Source organism: Canis lupus, chromosome 1 (assembly GCF_003254725.2).
Source record: "Canis lupus dingo isolate Sandy chromosome 1, ASM325472v2, whole genome shotgun sequence".
NCBI lineage: Eukaryota > Metazoa > Chordata > Mammalia > Carnivora > Canidae > Canis > Canis lupus.
In genome coordinates, this window is record NC_064243.1 from 57,132,183 (window position 1) to 57,158,817 (window position 26,635).

The following is a 26,635-nucleotide window of genomic DNA, read 5'->3' on the forward strand; positions in this document are numbered from 1 at the left end:
TTTGTGGTAAATTTTGAAATCAGAACATGTGAGTCCTTCAATTTTCAATTTTTGGTCAAGATTGTTTTAGCTTTTGGGGTGCCTGGGTGGCTCAGACAGCTAAGCGTCTGACTCTTAATTTCGACTCAGATCATGATCTCATGGGTTGTGGGATTGAGCCCCACATCGGGGTCTCTGCTCAGTGAGTCCGCTTGAGATTCTCTACCTCTCCATCTCCTCCTCCCCTGCTCACGCACACGCTCTCTCCCTCTCTCTAAAATAAATCTTAAAAAAAATAAAGTGATTATCTGTAGAGTGTATTATAGATGACTCATAGATTGTTGTTTGTTTTTGAGTTTTTACAAAATGTTATTCTGCCAGTCACTGCCTTTTAATTCAATAATTTGATCCGTTTACGTTCAGTATAATTACTGACAAGAAAGGACTTCTGCCATTTTATTGTTTTCTGTATATTTTATATCCTTTTTGTTTCTCAATTCCTTATTGCTACCTTTTGTGTTTAATTTTTGGGGGTAAGAGATTGTATTCCATTCTCATTTCCTTTTCTGTATATTTTTTAGCTATTCTATTAATGATTAATCCAGGGAGCACAGTTAATATCTTAAACTTACAGTACTTGTTGGAATTAATACCAATTTAGTTGTGATACTATGAAAAAACAGCTTCTGTACATCTCTGCCCCATCCCCTTTAAGTCATCATGAAAAATTACATTATCTCTTGTATGGCAATTAAAGTAGATTTATAATTATTGCTTTATGTGTTTGTCTTTTAAATCATATAGAAAAATTACAATTCAAACTTACCACCTTTTATACTTATCTATGTGATTATTTTTATTCTTTATTTTTTCTTCTGGTTTTGAGTTATGGTTTATTGTCCTTTCACTTCAGCCTAAAGGACTCCTTTCAGTTATTCTTGTAAAGCAGATCTACTGGTGATGAGTTTTCTTAGCTTTTGTTGTTCTGGGAATCTTACTTTCTCTTTGATTATTTTGAAGGCTAGTTTTGCAGGATACAGAATTCTTAGGTGACAGTTTTTTCTTTTAGCAGTTTATTTTTTATTTTTTAAAATTTTTAAAAGATTTTATTTATTCATGAGAGACACAGAGAGAGAGAGGCAGAGACATAGGCAGAGGGAGAAGCAGACTCCATGCAGGAAGCCTGATGTGGGACTCGATCCCAGGACTCTGGGATTACGCCCTGAGCCAAAGGCAGATGCTCAAACACTGAGCCACTCAGGTGTCCCTCTTTTAGCAGTTTAAATATATAATCTCACTGCCTTCTGTCTTCCATGGTTTTTGATGAAAATTTACCTGTTGAACTTCATGAAAGAGTTCCCAGTTAGACAAAGCAAAGGCATGCCCCTTGTATCAGTCCTTCAGACGGCACCTACACAGATCAAAACAGACAAACACTATTCCTTGGAAACAGGTCTCCTTAGCTCCCTTTTCGAATCAGGAACTCACAGTGGGAACTAGCTTTCTTCTTCAGACTGCTGCCAGACTGGGGAAGAGTTGGGCAAGGATATGTCAGACTGCCTGAAATCTCTCCTACCACATTGCAGCCCTTTCCTAGCTAAAAGTTTTCTTGGTTACTATCAACTTTTGGTTGTCTTCGAGAATACTAATAGACAATCTTTTTAAAACAAACATGCCTTCTCAATAGCTGATCTTCATTCAGTTTGACCCTGTATTCCTTGCTTCTTGAAATTGTATAATGTATTATTTTCATAGTTCTAAAAAAAAGGTAATACTTTTTTTTAAAGTATATAGAAATAATTTTACTTAAGCACCAGACCAAATATTTTGCTTTTTTTTTTTTTTTTTTACTAAGATGATTTGACCTTAATTTATAATGGTTAGGCTACTCTTGGTAAGACTTTATGCATTCCCTTTTCTGGTCCTCTAAAATCCCAGTAAAAAGATTTAATCTTCAAAATTGTATTATTTATTACTTTATATTGTGACTCAAAATAATAAATCTATCAAAGTTTTAAAAAAATAAAGTATATAGAAGTAAGTCAATTTTCCATAACATCCTTTATTTTGAACATGTTTTATGTCTTGTAAGGACCTATTCAGATCATAGATTCAGAATTTTAAAAGTAAAGTGGTATATTTATTTTTATTTCCAGAAATATAATGATTTTTTAAATTTCTTTTTCCAATTTTACCACATTAGACTGACTACATTATAAAGTATACTGAGAATTTTCATAGTTTCTGATATAAAATAGCTAAAGAGGAAAAATGAATGTAAAGTGACAATTTTCTTTTTTCTTTCTTTTTTTTTTTTTTTTTTTGGCAGGTTATTAACAAATTCAAACAGACTTACAACAACCAGAAATGCTGTATGGGCCCTCTCAAATTTATGTAGAGGCAAAAACCCTCCTCCAAACTTTAGTAAGGTATGAGTAAAATATACAAATTAAGGAATCTATCTACATAAACTTTTAAGTTTGTTTATAATATATGTGATTGCCTCTCAGCCACCATTTGTCACTTGATATTTATGTATGTTAGTGTTGACCTTACAAATCTTCTAGTTTTGTTCTCATGTATAGGAAATTGAAATCCCCCAAAAGGTTAAAGTAATTCATCCAGGTCCACTATTAGTTGTAAAATTGGAAAAGTAAAAGTCCACAGTGGCTTGTGTTTTCCCAATGTACTTTTTATCTGTTTAGAATATCTTTTTCCCCATCTGTTCATATTCTGCTACAAGAATAGATTATTAGCAAATCTCCATTTTTAGTTCTATTTTCTTACCAATAAGATATTGTTAAAAAGACAGAACGTAGATAAATTTCTGGGCTATTATTACACTTCTTTTGAATTCAGTATCCATGAGTGAAAGGGGAACATTGACTATAGCACTAAGAAGAGCTTAAAATCTGGTGAGGATTTAGTGTTAAAGTTTCTGGGGGCAAAAAATAATAAATTCCTAATTCAAAAATATGCATGAGTTGGTATGCCTTCTCATTTATACTTTTATCATTCCAATTTGAAATTTAAGATTTAGCCACATTTCATCTGAACCACCAACATAACTTTAAAATCTCATTGGTACCATCATTTATTGATCTTTTAGCACACTCCATAGCATGTTAGAGGTTCAATCATAGTTCATAAAATGTTTCCATTACTATCCATAAACATCCATAAAATTTTTCCAAATCATATTCCACATATATTGACAAGTATGTAATATGACTAAAGCTGGTTTAAGGCATTGTAAAGTATGCTACAAATAAAATGAGGAACAAAATTATTACTTTTTTTTTTAATTTTTATTTATTTATTTGAAAGAGAAAGGGCACACACTCAACATGGGGAAGGAGTGGAGGGAAAGAATCTCAAGCTGACTCCCACTGAGCACAGGGCCCAATGCAGGGCTTGATTTCATGACACGTGAGATTATGACCTGAGCCAAAATTGAGAGTTAGATGCCTAACCTGCTGAGCCACCCAGGGATCCCCAAAATTATTTGGTTTTATTTTTAAAAAATTTTTTGAAGAGATTTTATTTACTTATTCATGAGAGACACACAGAGAAAGGCAGAGACACAGGGAAGCAGGCTCCCTGCGGGGAGCCCAATATGGGACTCCATCTCAGGACTCTGGGATCACACCCTGAGCCAAAGGCAGATGCTTTATCTCTGAGCCACCCAGGTGCCCCCTAAATTATTATTCTAATTAGAAATTTGGTTTAATATGTATCTTAGAAAAGTTTTGTGTAAGCTATACCACAGTTCCTCAAGGAAACAAGTTATGAAATAATGTAGCAATGGCCTTAATTAGTTAAAAGGATTTTTTATAATTTTCACTTTATTGTAGAAGTATTTCTTTGAGTAGAAATACCATAAGGGATGAGTATTTGAACTGAGTATAATACAAGGAAAAGAATATATGGTACACAAGTACCTAGTAAATGACCTTTTTAAAAAACAAATGCATTATACATAAAAACATCATTTGGCAATGATTATTATAGAATTGAAAAAAATGTTTGTATTTTGAGGAGATAATAAGGATCAATTCAACTGATGGTGATGAATCCTTCAGCTATTTGTAGGTTTAGATGTGCATATGTAGAATTGGCTTGCTAATTATATATTCATGGTTTGAACATAACAATCAGTAATTTTTAAAATTTACCTTTTAAAAAATGGTATGGGATAACTGTATTTTGATTGAGTTTTTTGCATTGTTTTTCATTTTAAGTTTTTCTGTAAAATACTTTCCTCTTAAGAGTTTGTAGTTTTTTTCCCCTTAGCTTTTGAAATAGTATGCATCTGTATGTGTATATGTTAAGATGATAATTATGCAGTAATGGTTGTAAACGTATAGCTAGTTTAAAATCCTATGTTTCATTTTTTTCCATTTTTCCTGCTTAGTAACAGTATTGGATTCTTTTTTTTAAGTACTGTTTACATTTTGCGATCTTTTTGTGTTCTAATTGTATTACATGGTTTTTAAGAGTTCTTCAGCCATAGACAAGCAGTAAAGATTTAAAAAAATTTTTGTAATAACAGGTATCTAATATAAAGAACTCATTTTTAAAAAGTTTTTCTCAGGGACACATGGGTGGCTCTGTGGTTGAGCGTCTGCCTTCGGCTCAGGGCCGGGTCCCAGAGTCCGGCGATCAAGTCCCACATCGGGCTCCCTGCATGGAACCTGCTTCTCCTTCTGCCTGTGTCTCTTCCCCTCTCTCTCTGTGTCTCTCATGAATAAATGAATAAAATCTTTAAAAAAAAAAAAAAAAAAAAAAGTTTTCTCATAGAGATGCTTTTCCTGAAGAATTTGCTTATTTGAAAGATACTTTCAAAGTTTATGAATTTATAATTTATAAAACTGATAGTCTAAACCACATATTTGAGCTTTCTTTTTATTTTTTATTTTTAAAAAAATTTTAATTTTATTTATTTATTTATTTATGATAGCCACAGAGAGAGAGAGAGAGAGGGGCAGAGACACAGACAGAGGGAGAAGCAGGCTCCATGCACCGGGAGCCCGACGTGGGACTCGATCCCGGGTCCCCAGGATCGCGCCCTGGGCCAAAGGCAGGCGCTAAACCGCTGCGCCACCCAGGGATCCCTTGAGCTTTCTTTTTAAAATGATTGCCTGTATGAAACATCTCATGGAATATTAAGACTTTGAGAAGTTCTATGAATCTTGAGAAGCCATGTGGTTACCTGAATTACAGGCCAATTCACATTTATAATGGTGAATAGATATTATTTAATAGCTGGTAGAGACTGTTGCTTATTTTCTCTTCTGTCCTACCTATACTATACTCTGTTTCCATCCTCACTCTCAATTAATGACTCAGCTTCTTCACTGAGAAAATTGAAGCACTCTGAAGCAAACTTCATAGGTTATTACTGTCACCATCTGTATCGCTATGCATTCCTATCATCGTTGGTTACTTTAACCATGGTTCTTTATAAACTTAATTCATCTGTTTGTACACTTTGTAGATTTCTGTCTTCATCGCTCCGGGTACATCACTTCTTTCCTTCTAATAATTTAAAGATACTGTTATTTCTCTCATGTTAAATCTTTTTTTAGTCCCTGAAAGCCCTATTAGTTTCCCTGTTTACTGCCACCCCATTTCTTTGCTTCTTTTTATAGCAGAATTCCTCATTTGTCTGTTCTCATTGTCTGTTCTCTCTCCTTTCATTCTCATTGCATCCTCCAATCAGAATTTTCCCTCAGTCACTGCACTGAATTTACTTTCACTAAGGTCCTGAGTGTCTTTACATTGTGACATTCAAGGGTTAATGTTTAGACCTTTTCTTAAATGACTTGCTACATACATCACAGTGGTGATTCCTCAGTCTTCATGTTACCTGATCTATTGCCTTCACATGATACACTTGGTCACTTCTTCCTCCTGTGTATTTTTTTTTTTTTTTTTTTTAAGATTTTGTTTAGTTACTCAAGAGAGACACAGAGAGAAGCAGAGACTTAGGCAGAGGGAGAAGCAGAATCCCTGTGGGGAGCCTGATGTGGGACTTGATCTCAGAAGCCCAGGATCATGACCTGAACCGAAGGCAGACGCTGTCAACCACTGTAATTTTTTTTTTTTCACTTAGTTTTCAAGCCACTACTTTAAGTTTTCCTTCTACCTCAATGATTGCTCCTTTACAGTTTCATATAGTAGTTCCTCCTCTTTTACCTCCTAAAGTTGAGAGTACAAAGTGAATGGTTTTGGCTGTTCCTTATATTTATCTGCATCCGGTTCTTTATTGATATTACCCATTATGTGACTTTAAATGTCATCCACATGCCAGCAACTTCCAAATTTCAGTGTTTGACTCAGATCTTTTTTTCTAACTCCAAACTTAGCATTTTTATTTGGCTATCTAATAGACATCTCAAATTTAACATATTTAAAATACAATTCCTGTTCTTTTGCCCAGAACCTTCTGTGCTAAGTTTTTCAGACCCATTAATAAAATTTTCATCTTCTATTATTTAAATGAAGTACTTTAACATTTTTACCTGCTTTCTCTTTTATCTCATACTCTGCATTCATTCCATCAGTAAATTCTGTTGCCTCTCCTGAAGAACATTCAGGTAGGGGTTCTTGTAGCCAAATTTGATCCTTGCTTGAGGATCAAGATGATAAGGAAAGGAAATAGTTTTAACATTGAATAAAAAGAATCTGTGAGTCTATCCTAATACTAAAAATCGGGAAAGGAAAGCTCTTTTTTACAGAAGAATGCCAATTAATACATGTAGAAGGACTTTGTATTAGAAAAGTCAGCCACCATGCTAATAATTGATTTGGGCAGGGATCATCAGTGAGTTCTAAGACACTTAAGTGAAATATTGCTGGGGAACAGAATATTTATATGGTTGGAAAGTATTGTCCTACAGAGTATTAATTACAAAGTAGGGAGTACGCCTGGGTGGCTCAGCAGTTGAGCGTCTGCCTTTGGCTCAGGGCGTGATCCAGGTTTGGGGATTGAGTCCTGCATCAGGTTCCATGAGGAGCCTGCTTCCGTCTCTGACTATGTCTCTGCCTCTCTCTGTGTGTCTCTCATGAATAAGTAAATAAAATCTTTTAAAAAATAATAATTACAAAGGGCATAGGAGGGAGTTTTGTTTACTGTTGATAATTCTAGTGGACTCTTGTCACCTTAACCAAATGATTAAATTTAACATTGCTAAGAAGGGAAAACTGACATTATGTGCCTTCTGATGTGACATGACTAAAAATAACACATCATGACCTATGTAACACTCTTGCTAGAAATGTTTAACCTGAATCTAATAACGAGGAAACAGGAAGACCAATCAGAATTGAGGAATGGTTTGTGAAATAAATGTCCTAGACTCTAAGAATATCAGCAGTGTGAAAGCACACAAATAGGATGAGGAGCTATTCATGATTAAGACAGTAAAGGCAGACCTATTGGGATGGTTAAAATCTAAAGAACTAATAATACCAAGTGCTGACGAGATAATGGATAGCAACTGAAATTCTCACACATTGCTGATAGAATGTAAAATGGCATACATTTTAGTAAGAAGACAATTTCTTACTATGCTATTTAGCAATATGGTACTTACCAGGAAATAAGAAATAGTATGTCTACAAAAAGACCTGTATATAAATGTTTACAAGAGCTTTATTCATAATCATCAGAAATTGGAAAACAGCCCAAACGTATATCAGCTGGTGTATGGATAAATAATTTCATTCATAAGGTGGAATACAACTCCACAATAAAAAGGAAGAAACTATTGGTGCATGCAACAACATGAGTGAATCTCACAAGCATTAAGCTAAATGAAAGAAGCCACACACAAATGCTGCATCTTGTATGATTTCATTAATATAATATTTTGGAAAAGACAAAACTATAGAAACAAAAAATCAGATCAGTGATTACCTGAAAGGGACAGAGAGGGTAGTTTTAGGGATGATAGAAATATTCTATATCTTGATTGGGTGGTAGCTGTACAACTGAATGTTTTTGCCAAAACTCTCGATAGAACTGTACACCTAACTATTATTTTTACTTTATACTTCAAACTTGATTTTTTTTATGACACTTGTGAGCTATAACAGGTATATGCAACATTTAATTACTGATTAGATCATGGATTGAAATTAAGTTTTAGTTTAAAAGATTTAAATTTGCTTTAGACCTTAGATAATATTATTGTAGCAATGAAAAATTTTTCGATGTTTCGATTTTTCGATAACAGTTATGTTGTGATAGGAGAATGTAAAGAAATACCATTTTTCTTAGGAGATACATGCTAAAGGATTCGGGGGGGGGGAAGTATGATAATATCTGCAGTTGGTTCCCAAATAGGCCAGTAAATGCCATTTTTCTTAGGAGATACATGCTAAAGGATTGAGGGGTGAAGTATGATAATATCTGCAGTGTGTTCCCAAATAGGCCAGTAAATATATTTTTAAAATATATTTTATGTGCATATATACACATACATATGTATGCATATTTCCCATTTTATCTCATTTTCCCATGTATTCAAGAATTGAGATTTAATAAAATTTGTAATTTTTACTGCTTCTACAAGGTAATTCTTAAATGAACTGGCATTCCCCCCTCTCCTGGCAAGTGTGTGGGTGTAAAGAATACAAAGTTCTGTGGTATATTTTGGTACTGCTGCCTTAATATATGCTGACTTTTACCCACCATTGCTTTTGTGGCTTTAAGTGCAAATGTCAACAAAAGACCAATTATGTGTTAGTATAATTATGAAAATGGCTTTTACATTAAAGATTGCTTCTCCCAAAGGTTTCAAGAATCCTGCAGGGGTCCATGGACCACACTTTGAGAACCATCGGCCTACAACTTAATGCTAAATATCTGCTTAATTACATAATTCTTTAATTGCTTGCTTAATTACAATCTTCTTTAATTGCTTGCTTTTAAGCAATTTTTCCATAAGCTCTACTCTGACTACCCTTCATAATAATGTAATCTCTCAATACCCCAGCCATTGACCCACCTCCACATTTTACTCCACATTTTTTTCAACATCTTTTAACATAATACATGGTTTTAAAAATTTATTACTTATTTAAATAAAATATCTTTCTTCCACTGAAATAAACTCCTTAGAGTTAGGAGTCTTTGTCTCTTTTTGTTTCCTTATGTATTCCAAACTTACAGTATAATTCATATTAATAGGGCTTAAGACTCATTGGGTAGATTTTCTGTGATTTTTTCTATGAGAGATTTTATCATTGACACTTAAAAAAATTATTTTCACAATCATTTTATATTCTCAAGAATTTGTTTTTTGCTCTTATCTTTATATGGAATTTTTCTGTATAGGTGTTAGCTTTTTTATGGACCCAGCAAATTATCTACCTGAGGTTTTATAATTTCTTTGAAATTTTTTCTAAAGTACTAGAACCTTTCAAAAGCTGTAACTATTCTTTATTTGTGGCATATCTAGATTTAGTATATAGCTCTTGTCTGAGAATAGACTAAGGGATACTTTAGGTTACTGATAAAACTTTGAGTATAGAATCAGTACTGATCATGGCAATAAAAAGAGCAATCATCTCTGTGCTAGTTACTGTTCTAAGATGCCTCATACATTGTTACTAATTTAAGAGTACTGTTTTTTTTTTTTTTTTTTAAAGATTATTTATTTGCTCTCATGAGTAAGGGGGAGGATAGGGAGAGGGAGAGAGCAAGATTGGGCAAGCACAAGCAGAGGAAGGGGCCGAAGGAGAAGTAGAGTCCCTGCTGATCAGGGAGCCTAGTGCAGGGCTGGATCCCAGGACTCTGGGATCATGACTGAGCTATAGGCAGACACTTAACCTACTGAGCCACCCAGGTGCCCTTAACAGTGCTATTGTATCCCTGTTTTATAAATGAAGAAATGGGTTTTAGAGATATTAAGTAATTTACCCATGGTCCTACATCTAGTGAATCTAGGTCTGTCTGATTTGAGAAAGGAAGGATCATAGAATTTGTCTAATTATGGCTTTGTTTCATAGAATTGGAAACTGAGTCTCAGGTGAAGTGATAGGTTTATTTCACAACTGATTAGTTGTAATATTAATATGAAAGATTAAAGTCTCTTGCTATGTGTGTGGTTTTTCTTTTTTTTGTAACTGAAGATTCAGGGTTTTCAGTACATTAAAAAGTACAGCTTATTAGTGACTTCAGGTTTCTTATTGTATTTTCTCTACCTTTAGTCCTCAACTGACTATTAGATTTATTTCCAGTAGTGTACATGTAATAAGTAGGTTGAGGTTTATTTCAGTTGGATCATATTTCATGAGCATTGTATTAAACACTTAACTAAAACATTTTTACTTCTGTTAGTTTTGGTATGCCTTTTATGGGTGCATTATGTGTGTGATTTAAATATAGGGGATCTCAAATATGTAATTCAGTACTCTTAAAAACTTAAAATTACCACATATTTAATGTAAGATTAATTGGAGGGGCACCTGTGTGGCTGAGTCAGTTAAGCGTCCCGATTCCTGGTTTCCGCTCAGGTGGTGATCTCAGGGTCCTGAGATCAAGCCCTGCATTGTGCTCCCCACTCAGTGGGGAGTCTGCCTCCCCTCTCTTTCCCCCTCTGTCTCTTCCCCAGCTTATGCACTCTCTTTCTTTAAAATAAATAAGTCTTTTAAAAAAAGATTAATTGGAAATAATCAGTTACATGTTCATATATATGATCATAATTTTAAAACAATAGAATGTTTTAATTTCTCTGTTATTTTTGTAGCATTAAATTTTTGTTTTAAAATGAGGTTCTAAAAAACATAAAATGAAGTTCTAGATTTTCCTCAGGAAACTCGATCTTAGATAAAATAGTTAATATTGGCTCTTTTCTTCTAGGTTTCACCTTGCTTAAATGTCTTGTCACGATTGTTGTTTAGCAGCGACCCAGATGTATTAGCAGATGTGTGCTGGGCCCTTTCTTATCTCTCTGATGGACCCAATGATAAAATTCAAGCAGTCATTGATTCTGGAGTCTGTCGAAGATTGGTGGAACTTTTGATGTAACTATGATTTATGATTAATAATTGTATGATTGTGTATTAAATCTAGCAGTTAGAGTAATTGCCTTATAATAATCTCTCAAGAGGTACTATTTTTAGGAATGATTGAAGAGCTATCAACCCCACTTTTCAGAACAGCTATCATGCTGAAAAGTTGATCTTTTTTAAAGTTGTATCTCATTTTCTAGTTGGAACTACTCATTTTGTGAATGTGTTTCATCAGTTTTAATCTTTTTATAAGTGGTAGGGACTTAATTCAACAGTTAGGTATAGAATGCCTGTTACTTGCTAGAGTGTTGTACAACATATTGTTAATGAAGTATAGAACATGGCATCTGCTCTCACAGAACCAGTAATCCAGTTAATTGTTACAGTAACCAATTTGTAAAAGCCCATGTAGTGAAAACATTTTGTTGTATTTCATTTGTTCTAGTATTTCACTTGCTAGGCTACTATTGCTACCTTTTTAAAAAAGAACATATTTTTTATAAAAGAAGTTAAAAACCTGTAAGAGAATTTGTTTTAAAAAGATTATCATTTTCTTAAAATTTTATTATACCTTTCCTTTTATCAAAAAACCATTAGGTAGGCTCAAACAAGGCAGATGGTATGAAGAAAAGAGCTCTAGTACAAAGACAACATCTGCCTAGGCAGGCAGGTCCAATGGGGGATCAGGGCTCAAGCTTGAGGTTGGCACCCACAGAGCAGAATAGCAAGCAGGCTGGATGGAGCAACACATGATAGATAACAACCTAGTTGGATCAGAAAATTGGTCATTTATAGGGGGGTTATGATAAAAGAAGCCAGTTTCTTATTCTAAAAGAATGGAGGTACAAATATGGAAAGGAGGAAATACAGAATAATCCCGTGGTATTAGATTAGAATTAGAGATACCAATGTGAACTCACAGCTTTGAACATAAAGAGATAGATGTAGAAATAAGTGTGTATGTGTGTGTGTGTGTCCTCTTAAAGGGTGTGGGAGGTAGTGACACATCTGTACTAAAAAGCCAAATACACCAAATCTTGGTTTTTAAACACTACTCTTCATTAACAGGAACCAAAGTTCTTGGATAAATGGCTGATTCTAGGGCTGGGACTGAGAAAAATTAAGATGAACCCAGAAAGTAGTAAGTGCTCAAAGAATGGAGAAATGTCAAAAGGACACAGACCCACTTGAGGGAACTCCTATGTAAACTTCCAAAATTCGGATGATTTGAGCATTAAAGTAAATTACAATAATATAACAATAGAAATCTGGGAGTCCACACTAAAATAAGTAGGTAGATTAATAGACTGAAAAAAAGCATATAGTTGGAATGATGGTATTATAAAATGTTTATTGGCATCAACATTAATAATAATTCAGACAGTACACATCAAGGGGTGGTGAAAATAGTGGTGCTGGTGCAAGTGGGGTAAGGAATGAGATTTTATATAGTCTAAAAGTATATCCTCTCAAAAATATTAAGTATAAAGGGAAAAACAGTAATATTAAAATAGAGAAATCTGACAGACACCATCATAAGTGACTGGAGTTTGGTTCTACTATTGTGGACAAAACAGGTATCAGATGCTATATAATGTAATGAAGGTGATAGCATTTATGATATCCCAGCTAAACATATAATTTGTGTCTTAATCATGAGGAAGCTTTGGACAAAACCTAATAATTGGCTTATGATTAGCATAAATGTCAAGATCATGAAATAAAGGAAAAATTGGGAATTGTTTTGAATTTAAAAAGACTAGAGACATGACAACTGGGTGTAATACATAATCCTGGATTAGATTCCTTATTACAGAGGTATTACTGGCAAAATTAGTGAAACTTGAGTGGGCTCTCTGGGTAAAGAGTATATAGGAATATTTTGTACTATTTTTGCAAATTTTTTGTAAATTGTAACTCTTATATTGTATGTAAGTTCATATTTTTATTTTTAGGCACAATGATTATAAAGTTGTATCACCTGCATTAAGAGCAGTTGGTAATATTGTGACTGGTGATGATATTCAAACACAGGTGAGTTCAGACTTTATTTTTTTTTTTTTTTTTATTTATTTATTTATGATAGTCACACACAGAGAGAGAGAGAGAGAGGCAGAGACATAGGCAGAAGGAGAAGCAGGCTCCATGCACCGGGAGCCCGACGTGGGATTCGATCCCGGGTCTCCAGGATCGCGCCCTGGGCCAAAGGCAGGCGCCAAACCGCTGCGCCACCCAGGGATCCCGAGTTCAGACTTTAATATAAATTGTTAACATAATAGATTTTAAGAAATTTATCTAGTTTCATACTATTGGTTACATATTAATCAAGACTTGAGCATTACCATAACTATATAGGCATGTATAATGTGTCAGTAAGCATATTCTCGATAAGAAGTGATCAACCTCAAATATCTGTATGTGAAAGCACTATCCTAGATCTATATCAATATAAAGAAGTACAAGATAAGAGGTTGGGTCTCAAGGGATTTATAATAAAATTGATGGGAAAATATGTATTAAAGCAAAACAAATTACCCAGGTTAATGAAAGTTTGCTGAGAGCTGATTGGTCAGTAAACGCTATAGAAGTTTAAAAAAGAGATCACTGTGCTGAGAATGAGAAATCTTTGTAGATTCCATAAAAGAATTGTAATTAAAACTATATTTTAAAGGTGGAGAAGAACTTAAGTAAACTAGAAGAGATTTATGTGAACATAGGTACAGAGGCAGACATGTATGATTTGTATTTAAGAAACATTAAGCCTGACTGGAGAAGGAACTGGTAGGGTTGATTGATAATAGTTTTAATGTGGAGTTGGTTGGAAGGAGGAGCGCTTTTTATAGTAGATTGAAGACCTACTTCAGTGAATTCAGAGAATGGAAGGAAGGATGGCAAGGAAACATTTTCTGGGTTAGTAACCGTGTGTCTTTCTATCTGTGTTTTGGAGGATGGTGAGATACTAGAAAAGATATGATATCAAGATTGACCTTAGGTCTGGGGCAATCTTTCTTGAAGATAGGAACTTAAACTCTGATGTTAAATTTTCATTTGCCACCATAAATTTATTCTAATTTACATATTATTTTTCAGGTTTAATCTTTTCAAGTTCTATTTAGATATATTAGTTAAGTAGTTCATCCTTGGTAATTGATAGTTATTAATTTAAAATAGCTCTTTAAACAAGAATACTCTTCTAAACATAACATTTTCCAGCAGAATTTTGGTGTACTGCTTCATACATTCTTCAGCAAGTAAATTTAATGTAAATCATTGCAGGTATTCCGAAAATAGGAACATAATTATGCCATGGAGAATGTAAAGGGACAAGGCAATACAGATTTCTTTACAAAAGAAAAGTGGAACAGTAAAAAATTTTAATGAAAAGTAATGTACTTATTCTACACATTGAGGTCTTACCAGTTATGGAATTAGGTACTTTCAAACTATTTTTTTTTTCATCATTTCATTTGGTAAAACTAGAAGTTGGATTCTGACCAGTCACTAAATCTATCTTGAAATTCTTGTATCAATTGAATTCTTAAGTATATTTGTAAACTTGAAGGACACACTTCTGAGTGTCCTGCTTATTTGCATTTTAGTGGTTTGACAGCACTTTACTGCAACAAGTTTTGGCAAGATGGGAGAGTAGAAGATAGCAAGTACCTAAGTTTTACTTTGAAAGGAAGTTCTTTTTTCTTAATTTAGTTTTTCATGAGCGATATTTGTATTTCTAAATTAGTCTATCTTTTTGTAGTTTTTTGCTATGAAACTTTGTTTCCATTTCTGATTTTTGTTTCAGGTAATCTTGAATTGTTCTGCATTACCATGTCTCTTACATTTGTTGAGTAGCCCTAAGGAATCAATAAGAAAAGAAGCCTGCTGGACTGTTTCTAATATCACTGCTGGAAATAGAGCTCAGATTCAGGTAAATATCTTTCAGATCTAAGAAAACAGGAAGATCTCATAAGTCAGTTTGGACAAAAGTTACCATATTATCAGTGATTTTTTTTTTTTTTTTTTTTTTAGTGTTACTCAAAAAGATTCTTGAAAAGTATTTTACAGAACATGGCCTTTTCTCCTCCAAAATAATAAGATTTATTTATAGTAGTTTGGTAAGGAATCGTGTGATGTGTGTATGTATAAAATTGCCCACAGTGCTAGATACATATGACTAGTCTTAAAAAGAGATTGGTTTTTATTAGTTTTAAGTAAGTTAGGTAATAATATTCCTCTCAAAGCTTTTAAGTGATGATTTTTTAGGGTCTTATTAGGCTACTTGAATCAAAAATTACTTATCCATTTTGATCAAGTTATCTGCCTTGTACTTTTATCATCCTTTTAAGTTTATATTCTATTAATATATTTTCCAATCTTGAAAGTATATGAAAGTTTATTGAAAGATTAGAAGGATTTCCAAAGGTGTTTTCAAAAAACTCTTTTAAAGCCAACGGGTCTTATTATTTCTCTACTTATTAACATTTTTAAAACAGCATTGGCATTGTTTATGCTGTATCATTTTTCCTTCTCAGGCTGTTATAGATGCAAATATTTTTCCTGTTTTGATTGAGATTCTTCAGAAAGCAGAGTTTCGCACCAGAAAAGAAGCAGCTTGGGCTATAACTAATGCAACATCAGGAGGCACTCCAGAACAAATAAGGTGTGATACAGTTTTTTTATTCGATTTCAAATGTGAACAGAACAAAATGAAGTACTACATACTTTTTATTTGTTGCTGAAACTAAAACATTATTTCTAAGTCCGTTTAGTATGCATTTTTATTTATTTTTATTTTTTTAAAGATGTTATTTATTTATTCATGAGAGACACAGATAGAGATGCAGAGATACAGACAGAGGGAGAAGCAAGCTCCCTAGAGCCTGATGTGGGACTTGATCCCCAGACCCAGGATCATGCCCTGAGCAGAAGGCAGATGCTCAACCACTGAGCCACCCAGGTGTCCCTTAATGTGCATTTTTAATGTGAAATGAAAGCATTTTGTTACATCAGTTATATTATTCATTCATAGTAGGGTTTTTTTCTTTTTTTCAGCAGTAAAGGATAATTAACATCACTTGCCTTGGCAGACTATTTCAGATTAAAAATCTGAAAAAGAACAGTCTGTATTAATTTAAAAAATATACTATAATGGACATTAAATATTTTGTATACCATTAGAGTCACATACATATAACTTTATTATATAGGAATGGCTGGTATGAACATCCACTTACTTAAGTAATTATTAAAAATAAAATTAAAAATAATACTGAAATAGACATTTGTTTGTATAGTGATGTTCTCCTAGTTGGTTGTTAGCCTTACCTGCAGATGGTATCTTTTTTTCTCTATACTAGTTTTCTTTTTTTCTTTTTTCTTTTTTACAGTTGGTTTTTGAATCTAGGTCTTTTGTTATTTGTTTACTTGTTTCTTTTACTGACAACGTAAGTAGTAGGTACAGGGGCTTTGAAGTCAGGCTGCTTTCAAATCCTGTTCCCTGAATAAAAGTTGTGTGACCTTGACAAAGTAATTTTACCTGTCTCATCATCCACAGTTTCGTCACATTTTCAAATGAATTTGGTTAATGGATAATCAGTTATGGTAGTTTCTTAATAATTAAATGGAATTCATATATTGAAAGTGCCTAACATGATGCCTGAACATTAAGTTCTCTACTGAGTTTAGCTGCTATTATCATTATTATTTGTTATCATCATCAACTTTTATGACCAGAGTTGATTCCTAAATTTCTTTTTATCTTGTACTTTTACTCTCTTTTCCCCCATAGCAAGGTTCTACTTTGCACTTATATAAAAGTCTGACTTCCTACAGAATCTTCTTCTATGGATTTGTCTGAAACTCAGGACTTTTTAAGTTTCTGGAAGTGACTGTAGAGGGTATTTTCTAATGAGTGTTTAATTTATGTCATAATTTATAAAACAAGAAGTCAAGCTACTAGCTATTTTACAAATCACTGAGAGGATTTTGAAATATACCTGTTGAGAGATCTTTGTCTTCTTGCCTTCATTTATACTATTATCTTGATGTCTTAGATTTATATTTCTATATATTGATTACATCTTTTCTGCTTTTTATTTTCCACTTTCTTTCCATTACATTTCAATCTCATATTATGAATATAAGGAGTAATAAAACAAGATATTCCCTTTGTTCTAGTTTGCATTTTTTATAAACTAATATTTATCTGCTTTGTGAACGAAAGTTTCTTTGTTCATCTACAAATAGTTGTATTTTTTCAATTTGTTTTCATTATTATGTCTAGTTCATATATTATTACCTAAATTTATTGGTGTGTGTCAGGTGTCCAAAATGAGATCATTATTTTTTCTAGCCATTTTTGCCATTTCATTAATTCTACATATATGGAAGGAAATCTTGATCTTAGATTAATTTCAGCATGCATACCAATAATATTTGTTGAATGTCTGATATTGCCAGTTGTACTAATTCATTTCAGTTATTGAGTGCCTGGAGAATATCAGATACTTTCATATACTTTTTGTCCTTTAACTCCATACCTCTGTGAGATTTATTCAACAAATATATTGATTAAAGTATATAGCAAGTGAATACTCTAATGAAGGTATATACTTTTTTTTTAAGAAAAGAAGAGTGGAAACTGACTTTTGAACGCTTAACTGTATTTTTACAGCAACCCTCTGAGCTTGGTACTGTTATTACCCCCATTTTTAAGATGGAGAAATTGAGGCACAGAACACTCAAAGTCATACAATTAATAAGGAATGCAATTGGAACTTGCATGCAGTCTGGCTTTAGTACATGTTTTTTTCCTTTAGCCTTAATGGACTTTTTGCCAAGTAAATAAATCAGTTACTTTATTTATGTTATAGAGAATGGAAAAGAAGTGCTAAAAACTATAAAAGAACAGAGTATTAAAAAATGAGTGGAAGGGATGCCTGGGTGGCTCAGCAGTTGAGCATGTGCCTTCGGCTCAAGGCGTGATCCCAGGGTCTTGGAATCAAGTCCCACATCGGGCTCCCTGCAGGGAGCCTGCTTCTCCCTCTGCCTGTGTCTCTGTGCCTCTCTGTGTCTCATGAATAAATAAATAAAATCTTAAAAAAAATGAGTGGAGTAACTTTTGTGAGCATTGTTTATTAAAATTACTCACAACATAGACTGTTTTGCTCCTAGAAGCCTACTGTATGCTTCTAAAAACAGGAGATATTTTAGAGCATCAGCTATGATTGTTTTTGTGGGAAATTTGACTTCGATGTCACTTCTCCCTATTTCTCCCTCCTCCCATATGACCCCAATGTGTGTGCATAGGCTCACATTTTAAAAAAGAAAGCACCTTGAAGCCACTATTCATAGTATTCATATGCTGTGCAAAAACAGGCCCAAGTACCAGTTTGCTTGCATGTGTATTTTTGTAATATTTGTAATATTACTTATTGCTAATTGTGGTAAATGAGAATAGGAGAGTAAAAAGTTTTCTTGTTCTTATGTAAGTGCAAATTAAATGTTTTAATGTTTGAGTTTGTATAAGAATATTTTTCTTAATTGTTTATATAACATCACTGAAGAATATTTGCTATAAATAACATTTAAGTCTTTCTAATTGTGTTTTTTTTTTTTCTCTCTCTCTCTCTGCTTTTTTTTCAATTACTCTGAAGGTATTTGGTAGCTTTAGGTTGCATTAAACCACTTTGTGACCTGTTGACTGTTATGGACTCTAAAATAGTCCAAGTGGCTTTAAATGGACTTGAAAATATTTTACGTCTTGGAGAACAAGAATCTAAGCAGAATGGGATAGGTATTAATCCATACTGTGCTCTCATTGAAGAAGCATATGGTAAGCAGTGAGTTCAAAATGTATCATATAAGTAAGTCTTTTTGTTTTTAATTGACATATAGCATTACAAGTTGGTCTCAGGTGTACAACATAATGATTCAGTGTTTGTATATATTGTGAAAGGATCAGGATCACCATCATAGTCCCCGTCCAGTACATTCTATCCCCATGACTTATTTATAACTAGAAGTTTGTACCTTTTGACCTCCTTCACACATTTTGCCAACTTCCCCCACTGGCAACCACGAGTCTGTTCTCTGTATCTATGAATTTGGTATTTTTTTTGTTTTTGGATTTCACATATAGGTGATATTATATAGTATTTGCCTTTCTCTGTGTGGCTTATTTTATTTAGTGTAATGCCCTCAAGGTCCATCCATGTTGTCACAAATGGCAATATTTCATTCTTTTTTATGGCTGAATAATATTTTATTATATTCATATATACTAGTTTTTTAAATCCATTCATCTGTCAGTAAACACTTATGGTTGCTTACATACCTTAAATGCCACTGTAAATAGTGCTGCAATGAACATGGGGATGCAGATGTCTTTTCTAGTTAGTATTTTTGTTTTCTCTGGATAAATATCCAGAAATGGAATTTCTAATTTACATGGTAGTTCTGGTTTTTTTGAGTAGTTTAATTTTTTGAAGAACTTCTATACTGTCTACCACAGTGGCTTTACCAATTTATATTCCTACCAACAATGCACCAGGGTCCCCTGTGCTCCACATCTACACTTCTTATTTCTAGTCTTTTTGATAATAGTCATCCTAACAGCGGTGAGGTGATTATTTCATTGTGGTTTTGATTTAAATTTCCCTAATGATTACTGATTTGAACACCTTCTCAGGTACCTGTTGGATATCTGTCTTCTTTGGGAAAATGTCTACAGATCCTCTACCCATTTTTTAACCAGATTGCTTGTTTTTGGTATAGAGTTGTATGAGTTCTTTTATATATTTTGGGTATAAACACCTTAAGATATATGATTTGCAAATATTGTCTCCTTTTCTGTAAATTGCCTGTTCATTTTGTTGATGGGTTCCTTTGCTGTGCAGAAGCTTTTTACTTTGATGTAATCCTACTTGTTTATTTTTACTTTTGTTGTCTTTTGGTGTCAAATTCAAATTTCAAGACCAGTGTCAAATAGTTTATCACCAATGTTTTCTTGTACTTTTGTGGTTTCAGATCTTAAGTTCAGGTAATCCATTCAGGGCATGTTTTTGTGTACAGTATAAGATAGTGGCCCAGTTTCTCTTTTGTATGTGGCTGTCCAGTTTTCCCAGCACCATTTATTGAAGACACTGCCCTTTACCTATTGTATGTTACATTCTTTGCTCCTTTGTAGTAAATTGATTTTACTAAATTGCAAAGCTAGAATTCTCAAAACTTACTGGCAGTAAATTGATTTTACTATATTACAAAGCTAGTTTTACTGGTTTTGCCAGTAAGTTTTGAGAATTCTAGCTTTGTAATATAGTTTGAAATCAGAGAGTATGATGCCTCCAGCATTGTTTTTTTCTTAAGATTGCTTTTGGCTATTTGGGGTTTTATGTGGTTCAATATAAATTTTAGGATTGTTTGTTCTGTTTCTGTGAAAAATGCCATTCGTTTTTTGATAAGGATTATATTGGATCTAAAGATTGCTTCGGGTAGTTCAGACATTTTAGCAATATTAATTCTTCCATTCCATGAGCACAGAGTATCTTTCCATTTATTTGTATCATCTTCCAATTTTAGTATATGTGCTGCCGAAGCGAGCACTATTTGTATCATCTTCAATTCCTTCCTTTTTATAGTTTTCAGTGTGCAAGTGTTTCACCTCCTTTGTTAAATTTATTCCTAGGTATTTTATTCTTTTTGATGCACTTGTAAATGGGATTATTTTTAATCTCTCTTTCTGATAGTTATTGGTGTATAGAAATGCAATAGATTTTTGTACTAATTTTGTATCCTCCTTTACTGAATTGACTGATTGGTTTTAAGTTTTTTGGTGGAGTCTTTAGGATTTTCTATATGTAATACCATGTCATCTGCAAATGGTGATACTTCTTTTTTAAACTAGATGCCTTTTATTTCTTTTTACAGCCTAATTGCTCTGGCTAGAACTTCCAGTACTATTCTGCTATAATACAATTGAAGAGGTTTATCTGTAATTAAATGAAAAATATTTTCAGCATCACCCAGACTTAGTGTAGATTTTTCTTCTTGTAAGCAATAAAATAGAGTGAGTGCTCTAAATTCTGCTTATCTTATAAAAATAGTTTCACTTATAGTTTGTACTTTTGGTATATTATACAGTAGCTTCATTGGATTTGTAAATAGTACTCTATTCCATACTGATCTCCTCTGGCTCATTCTCTGAGAGAATGTGTGTGTTTTTTGCTCACTTTTTAGTTTCTTCATTTTGTTTTGATGCTTTCCCTTTTTGTGGTTTTTATAAAGAGCAAAATCAATCTGGAAAGGACCTGTGGAGTACAGAATCTGAAATTGTCATTCTCTAAACTTTTTTAGAGAAACCAAACTTATTTGGGCAAAATCACATAGCAAGGTGGAGTCTTTGATCTTTTTATTCCCAAGCCTGTGTTACTCCCTCATACCTCACTGCCTTATGTTCTCATTCTTGAAATTTAAAACATAAGTGGTATTGTCTATCAGCATATGCAGAGATTTGATAAAAATAACAACCCCCATTGCTGATGGACTGACAGATCCTATTGGTTCAGTATTTTGGTTCAAATATTTGATGAAACTTGGATAACAATTTTCTTTGTATATATATATGTGTGTGTGTGTGTGTGTGTGTGTGTGTGTATACATATATATAAATATATATGTTTTGTATAACAGGTCTGGATAAAATCGAATTTTTGCAAAGCCATGAAAATCAGGAAATTTACCAAAAGGCTTTTGATTTGATTGAACATTACTTTGGTGTAGAGGAAGATGACCCAAGCATTGTACCTCAGGTGGATGAAAGTCAACAGCAGTTTGTTTTTCAGCAGCAGGAAGCACCAATGGAAGGGTTTCAACTTTAACTTGTTGGGGAAAAATTAATGGCTACAAAGGGTAATTTCAGATATCACTTCTTTGTTACAATGTCAGTAGGAATGTTTGATGTGTTTTTACTTAGAACAGAAAAACAAGTTGATGCACTTTTAAAAAGCAAAACAAAATTTCCATTCAGATGCAATTTTCATTATAGTTTTGTTTTTATTTTAGTGTACCTATATTTGTGTTTTTATTGTTTTATCTATTTTTTGTAACTATTTCGTGAGCAATTAAATACATATGAAATTATTTAATAACTTAAGCTTGAAAAGGAGAACTTTGGTAAAGTATTACATATAATGGTTCTGAATTTTTTCTAGCATCTTGGAAACTGCACATTAGCAGTACAGCTGATAATTGCATTTTGGCAGTAAGTCTGACATGCCCAATCTACTAAATCTACCTCTATCTTGAAGCAAAAACAAAAAGCTTCAGAAGCATGAAATAGTGTAAAAGCTAAATTAGAATGTGAAAATATCTATTACCTTAAATTATAAATCACTGTGCTGTAGGTTATACTTTGCAAAAAAAAAAAAAAAATTACAACAGGAAAAACCTGTAGGATTTATTTATAAAACATAGAAGTATTGTACTGATAATCAATTAAAATGTGGCAATTGTGAAGAGAAAAGCTGTTCTTCATGTTGAACACATTAAAATGATTACACATTTAAATATTTGTGTTTTTAACATGTAAATGCTATTATATTAGTATATTTTGTATTTTGACCAAATATGCTACCATTTTTGAAATAGTGTTTTATTATTTTTTCACTCTTCATTTTAAAAAGCATCATGATAGAGATGCCATCATGAATCTAAAGTAGTGCTGCATAGCAAAAATAATACTGTAATTCTTTCTCTGATTTTTTTCAGAGCAGTAATTGAAAAGTTTCACTTTTTGTGTAATGATAAACTTAGGTACTTGAATGGCAAAATTATCCTGAAGAAATCACCTTGTTGTGTGTTAAATTTTAATAAATGACTTAATGCTTAGAGACTAAAGGATGACACTAATGAAAATTGTTAAGGATTCTTTGATATAGTTGAAATCTGTATTAGGGACTTTTTTTTTCATTTTTCATAATAATCGGAGGGCCATACTGCTGCTTGTTGTAAATCAGTGTATTAAATTACATTTGTATCAGATTGGTCAAGATAATGTATGTGTTTTATGTATTAACAGCAAAAACCTCTTCAAACCATGAAGCTTTTTAAAAAAGTTTCAATAGAAAAAGTATATATATTTATTTATAGATGCATATGTATATGGTGTCTGTGTGTTATTCTCACAGTGCTGTACTTGGTAGAGCTTTCCAAGCAGATATGGTACTGTTGAAACTCAGTCTTTTCATTTATAGTTAAATGCAGGCTATTTACACTTCCAATTATATACCTGAAATACTTATTTAAAAATTAGTATACAATTGTTTTAAGATGGGAGGTAAAGCATTTTTGATATGATTCATAGTCTATTCTGTAAAGAAAGATTTCATTTATGATAGCATTTATAATGTTTCTGCTGGAAATCAGAGGCATGTTACGAGAAGAAAATGTATATAGGAGTACTTTTAAATTGTATGACACTTTGTAAATTATGTATCATGAAACTAGCTTTTGGCAAGACACTTAAAACCTACAGCTCTAAAATACAGGTTTAAATGGTGTCCATAATGCTGACTGTATCTGCCAAACCTCTTTTATATATTGTTAAGTAGAGGATTGTATCTGTGCCCTATTTATTGTAGTGGAAGTTACAAAGTTTAGTATAAAAAGCTTTTTTTGTGGTATGTATATTTAAAAGAACAGGGTAGTTCTGTCCAAGATTACCAAATTGATGGTGAATTTATGAGATAAACATTTTTTTGTGGTACAGATGGTTCCAAGTATCAGGTAACAGGGTATTCCACTCTTTCTAATCAATTGAACTTGATAATGCAGCATAAACTAATTCATAAACTAACCAGCTGTGCCTGCTTTTATTTTGAGGACCCTGTAGTCACATAACTATCTAAGCTAAGTCTTTGAAACAAATAGTTCTTATAGAAGGAAAAATAATATATATATGTCTATACACCCACACACATAAAAAATGATTTTTGAGGGGACAATTTTTAAATTTTGCCAGTAAAACAAATCTTGTATCTCTAAATACAGAATATGGCCATGTTTTAAGCATCTAAATATAAAATTATATTTAATTTCTTAGATCTGTTATTTGGGTAATTAATTTAATTAGATTTGAATTCAGGAGGGAGTATCTAATAGTTGAGACCAGCTATTGACATGCTGATGACTTAATTGAATCAAGAGTAGCAAATACTTTGTTATTAAAAATTTTTTACATATGACTACTCTTTTCAAATAAAATATTTAAAAAGCTCCAAAATGTTATTTCATTAATCTTCATTCACCCTTACGGAAAAAAAAAAATTCTTTTTTAAACTTGCTCTCCTAATGAGATATTTAAATTGAATAGAAACTGTGCCAAAAAAAAAATTTTAAACATATTGTAAAAAGGGGAAATGCATGCAACATTAATGTAAAAATCAAGAAAACACTTGAAAGAACCTTTTACATTTATTTAAATTCATTGTTTTATTTTGTCTAAATTTTAATTTGTACTAGTTAATCTATGCAATCATGCTTACTTGTTTTGTATTTGCAAGTACTTGACTCAGTAGCCTGGTGTTTTTAACAAGTTTTATTTTTAAAGGTGTTTCTAGAACTTAAATTTTTAGTGTCATTTTTTTCACTTAACTGGTTGCACCAGAACAAGAAAGCAAAACAAAAACAAAAACAAAAAAACAACAAAATCTGCTGGCACAAAAATAACATCATTTGGTACCTGTAAAACTTTTTTTGCAAGGTAAAGGTTGATTTATTGAATAAAGGACTAAAAGAAGCATTACCTTTGCCTCATATTTTTTCTGAAAAGGAACATTATGGAAAAGGTAACTCTAATACAAGGTCTTAGTGAGCTGTTCTGAATTCAGCTATCTACTGGCTGCTTTGTGAAACTGTGAAATCAAAGTAATTGTTAACCTTTACTTATTTTAGTTCATAGCATTACTGTTTTATGAAATGTGACATATTAGGAGCCAATATGCTAGGGCTCTACAAGGATAATGTGTCTTCAAATTCTGAATTGGGGAGTGGGATGAGGGGAGGATATTCTTGCCTAACTAAACCAACAATTGAGCAGTATGCAATATTATGAAATGTTACAGCACTATATTAAAAATAATAAAATACTATTTTACAATTGCATTTATATAAATGTGTCAGTTTCATTTGTTCTCACTTAGGATGGTGTATTCCTGATGGAACAAAAACAGATGCTCTCATTGACTATAATTCCCTCCACTTTCTAAAACCAGATTGTTGTTTGTAGCATATCTGATAAAGCCGTATGTTGCTTTTATTTAAAAACTTGTATGTTGTGCTATACAACAAATTTATCTTTGTATTTCAAGCTTTGGCAGTTAGCAGACATTCACATGTTTTGAGATTACTTTTTCCTTTTCTCTCTTTTTTTTTTTTTTTTTTAAAGATTTTATTTATTTATTCATGAGAGACAGAGAGAGAGGCAGAGACACAGGCAGAGGGAGAAGCAGGCTCCATGCAGGGAGCCTGATGTGGGACTCGATCCCCGGTCCCCAGGATCACGCCCTGGGCTGAAGGCGGCGCTAAACCACCGAGCCACCAGGGCTGCCCTCCTTTTCTGCTATTTTAATGCAATACAGTGCACTACTTAAGGGGTAAAGTTTTAAACGTGATAAATAGAAATCAGAGAGAATATCCAATTTAACTTACTAATGAACTATGGGACACAGGGTACACACTGTAGCCAAGCCTAAGCCTCCTAGCCTAGTATTTTTGTTTTTTTCTGCTGCTACTATATTTTTTGCTTTGCCTGGCTTTGTTTCCTTCAGTATTTGAAACTAAGTTTAATCACAGAATAGTGAAAGTGATTGGATCAATTATTTTTGGTACCTTACTCTCAGTAAGGCAGTCTGCAATTTTAGTGACAAATGAGTTCCTGAAAATGTATGAAAATAAAATTAGAGGTCAAACAATAGACTTAAATATGCAGTGGCATTCCCTCCCCAGAAATTACTAAGTGTACATCCTTTAATGTGTTTTTGCTCAATTTTATATATGTTCTTTAATTTCCTTTCCTTTGGTATTTGAAGAGGACTAAATTCGGTAAACACACGATTCCCCCTTTTAGCATATCAATTTTTACATTTGTTTCAGTAGTTTGTCTTAGGATATATATATACATCATATCATTATTCATAGCACTTTTAACATTTCAATTTTCCATTCTGTTATTAAATAAAACCTTCAAATAATTGCACTGGCTATAAAGCAACACCAGAACTAGAATATTGATTGGGAGCAGCCCCACCAAATAAACAATTTGGAATGCTCAGTAGTTCATGCACAAGCATTTTAATATGGAGACAGTAGGCAGTTTAGGGATTTTAATTTGTAATGCTGAAAAGTGCTTCTTATTTAAAAATTAAATGTCTTAAACTTGTAGACTACTCATGAGGGATCTCTCCTGTTCTTTTGCAGTTATGGTTAACATGTTTTTAAAAGCTAAAATAGCATGACAAAATTTAATATACTCTTTAGAGTTTCAGTATGACTCACTATTTCCTAAGCATTCCATCTTTTAAATTGTTTTATTATAAAATATACACAAAGAGAATAACGTGTAAGAAGTTTGAATAACAAA

General features: G+C 32.8%; 1 protein-coding gene across 2 annotated transcripts in view; it reads left to right on the top strand.

Moving 5' to 3' along the window:
• Nucleotides 1-25,158, top strand: part of KPNA5 (karyopherin subunit alpha 5) — a 42,981-nt gene extending 17,823 nt beyond the window's left edge. For both annotated transcript variants that reach the window (XM_025422824.3, XM_025422825.3), the window contains exons 8-14: nt 2,309-2,408; nt 10,850-11,013; nt 12,957-13,035; nt 14,801-14,926; nt 15,531-15,658; nt 18,654-18,832; nt 21,688-25,158. In XM_025422824.3, the coding sequence (XP_025278609.1) occupies nt 2,309-2,408; nt 10,850-11,013; nt 12,957-13,035; nt 14,801-14,926; nt 15,531-15,658; nt 18,654-18,832; nt 21,688-21,875 (964 nt within the window). In that variant the 3' untranslated portion in view covers nt 21,876-25,158. The remainder of the gene's footprint in view (nt 1-2,308; nt 2,409-10,849; nt 11,014-12,956; nt 13,036-14,800; nt 14,927-15,530; nt 15,659-18,653; nt 18,833-21,687) is intronic.
• The last annotated feature ends 1,477 nt before the right edge of the window (nt 25,159-26,635 follow it).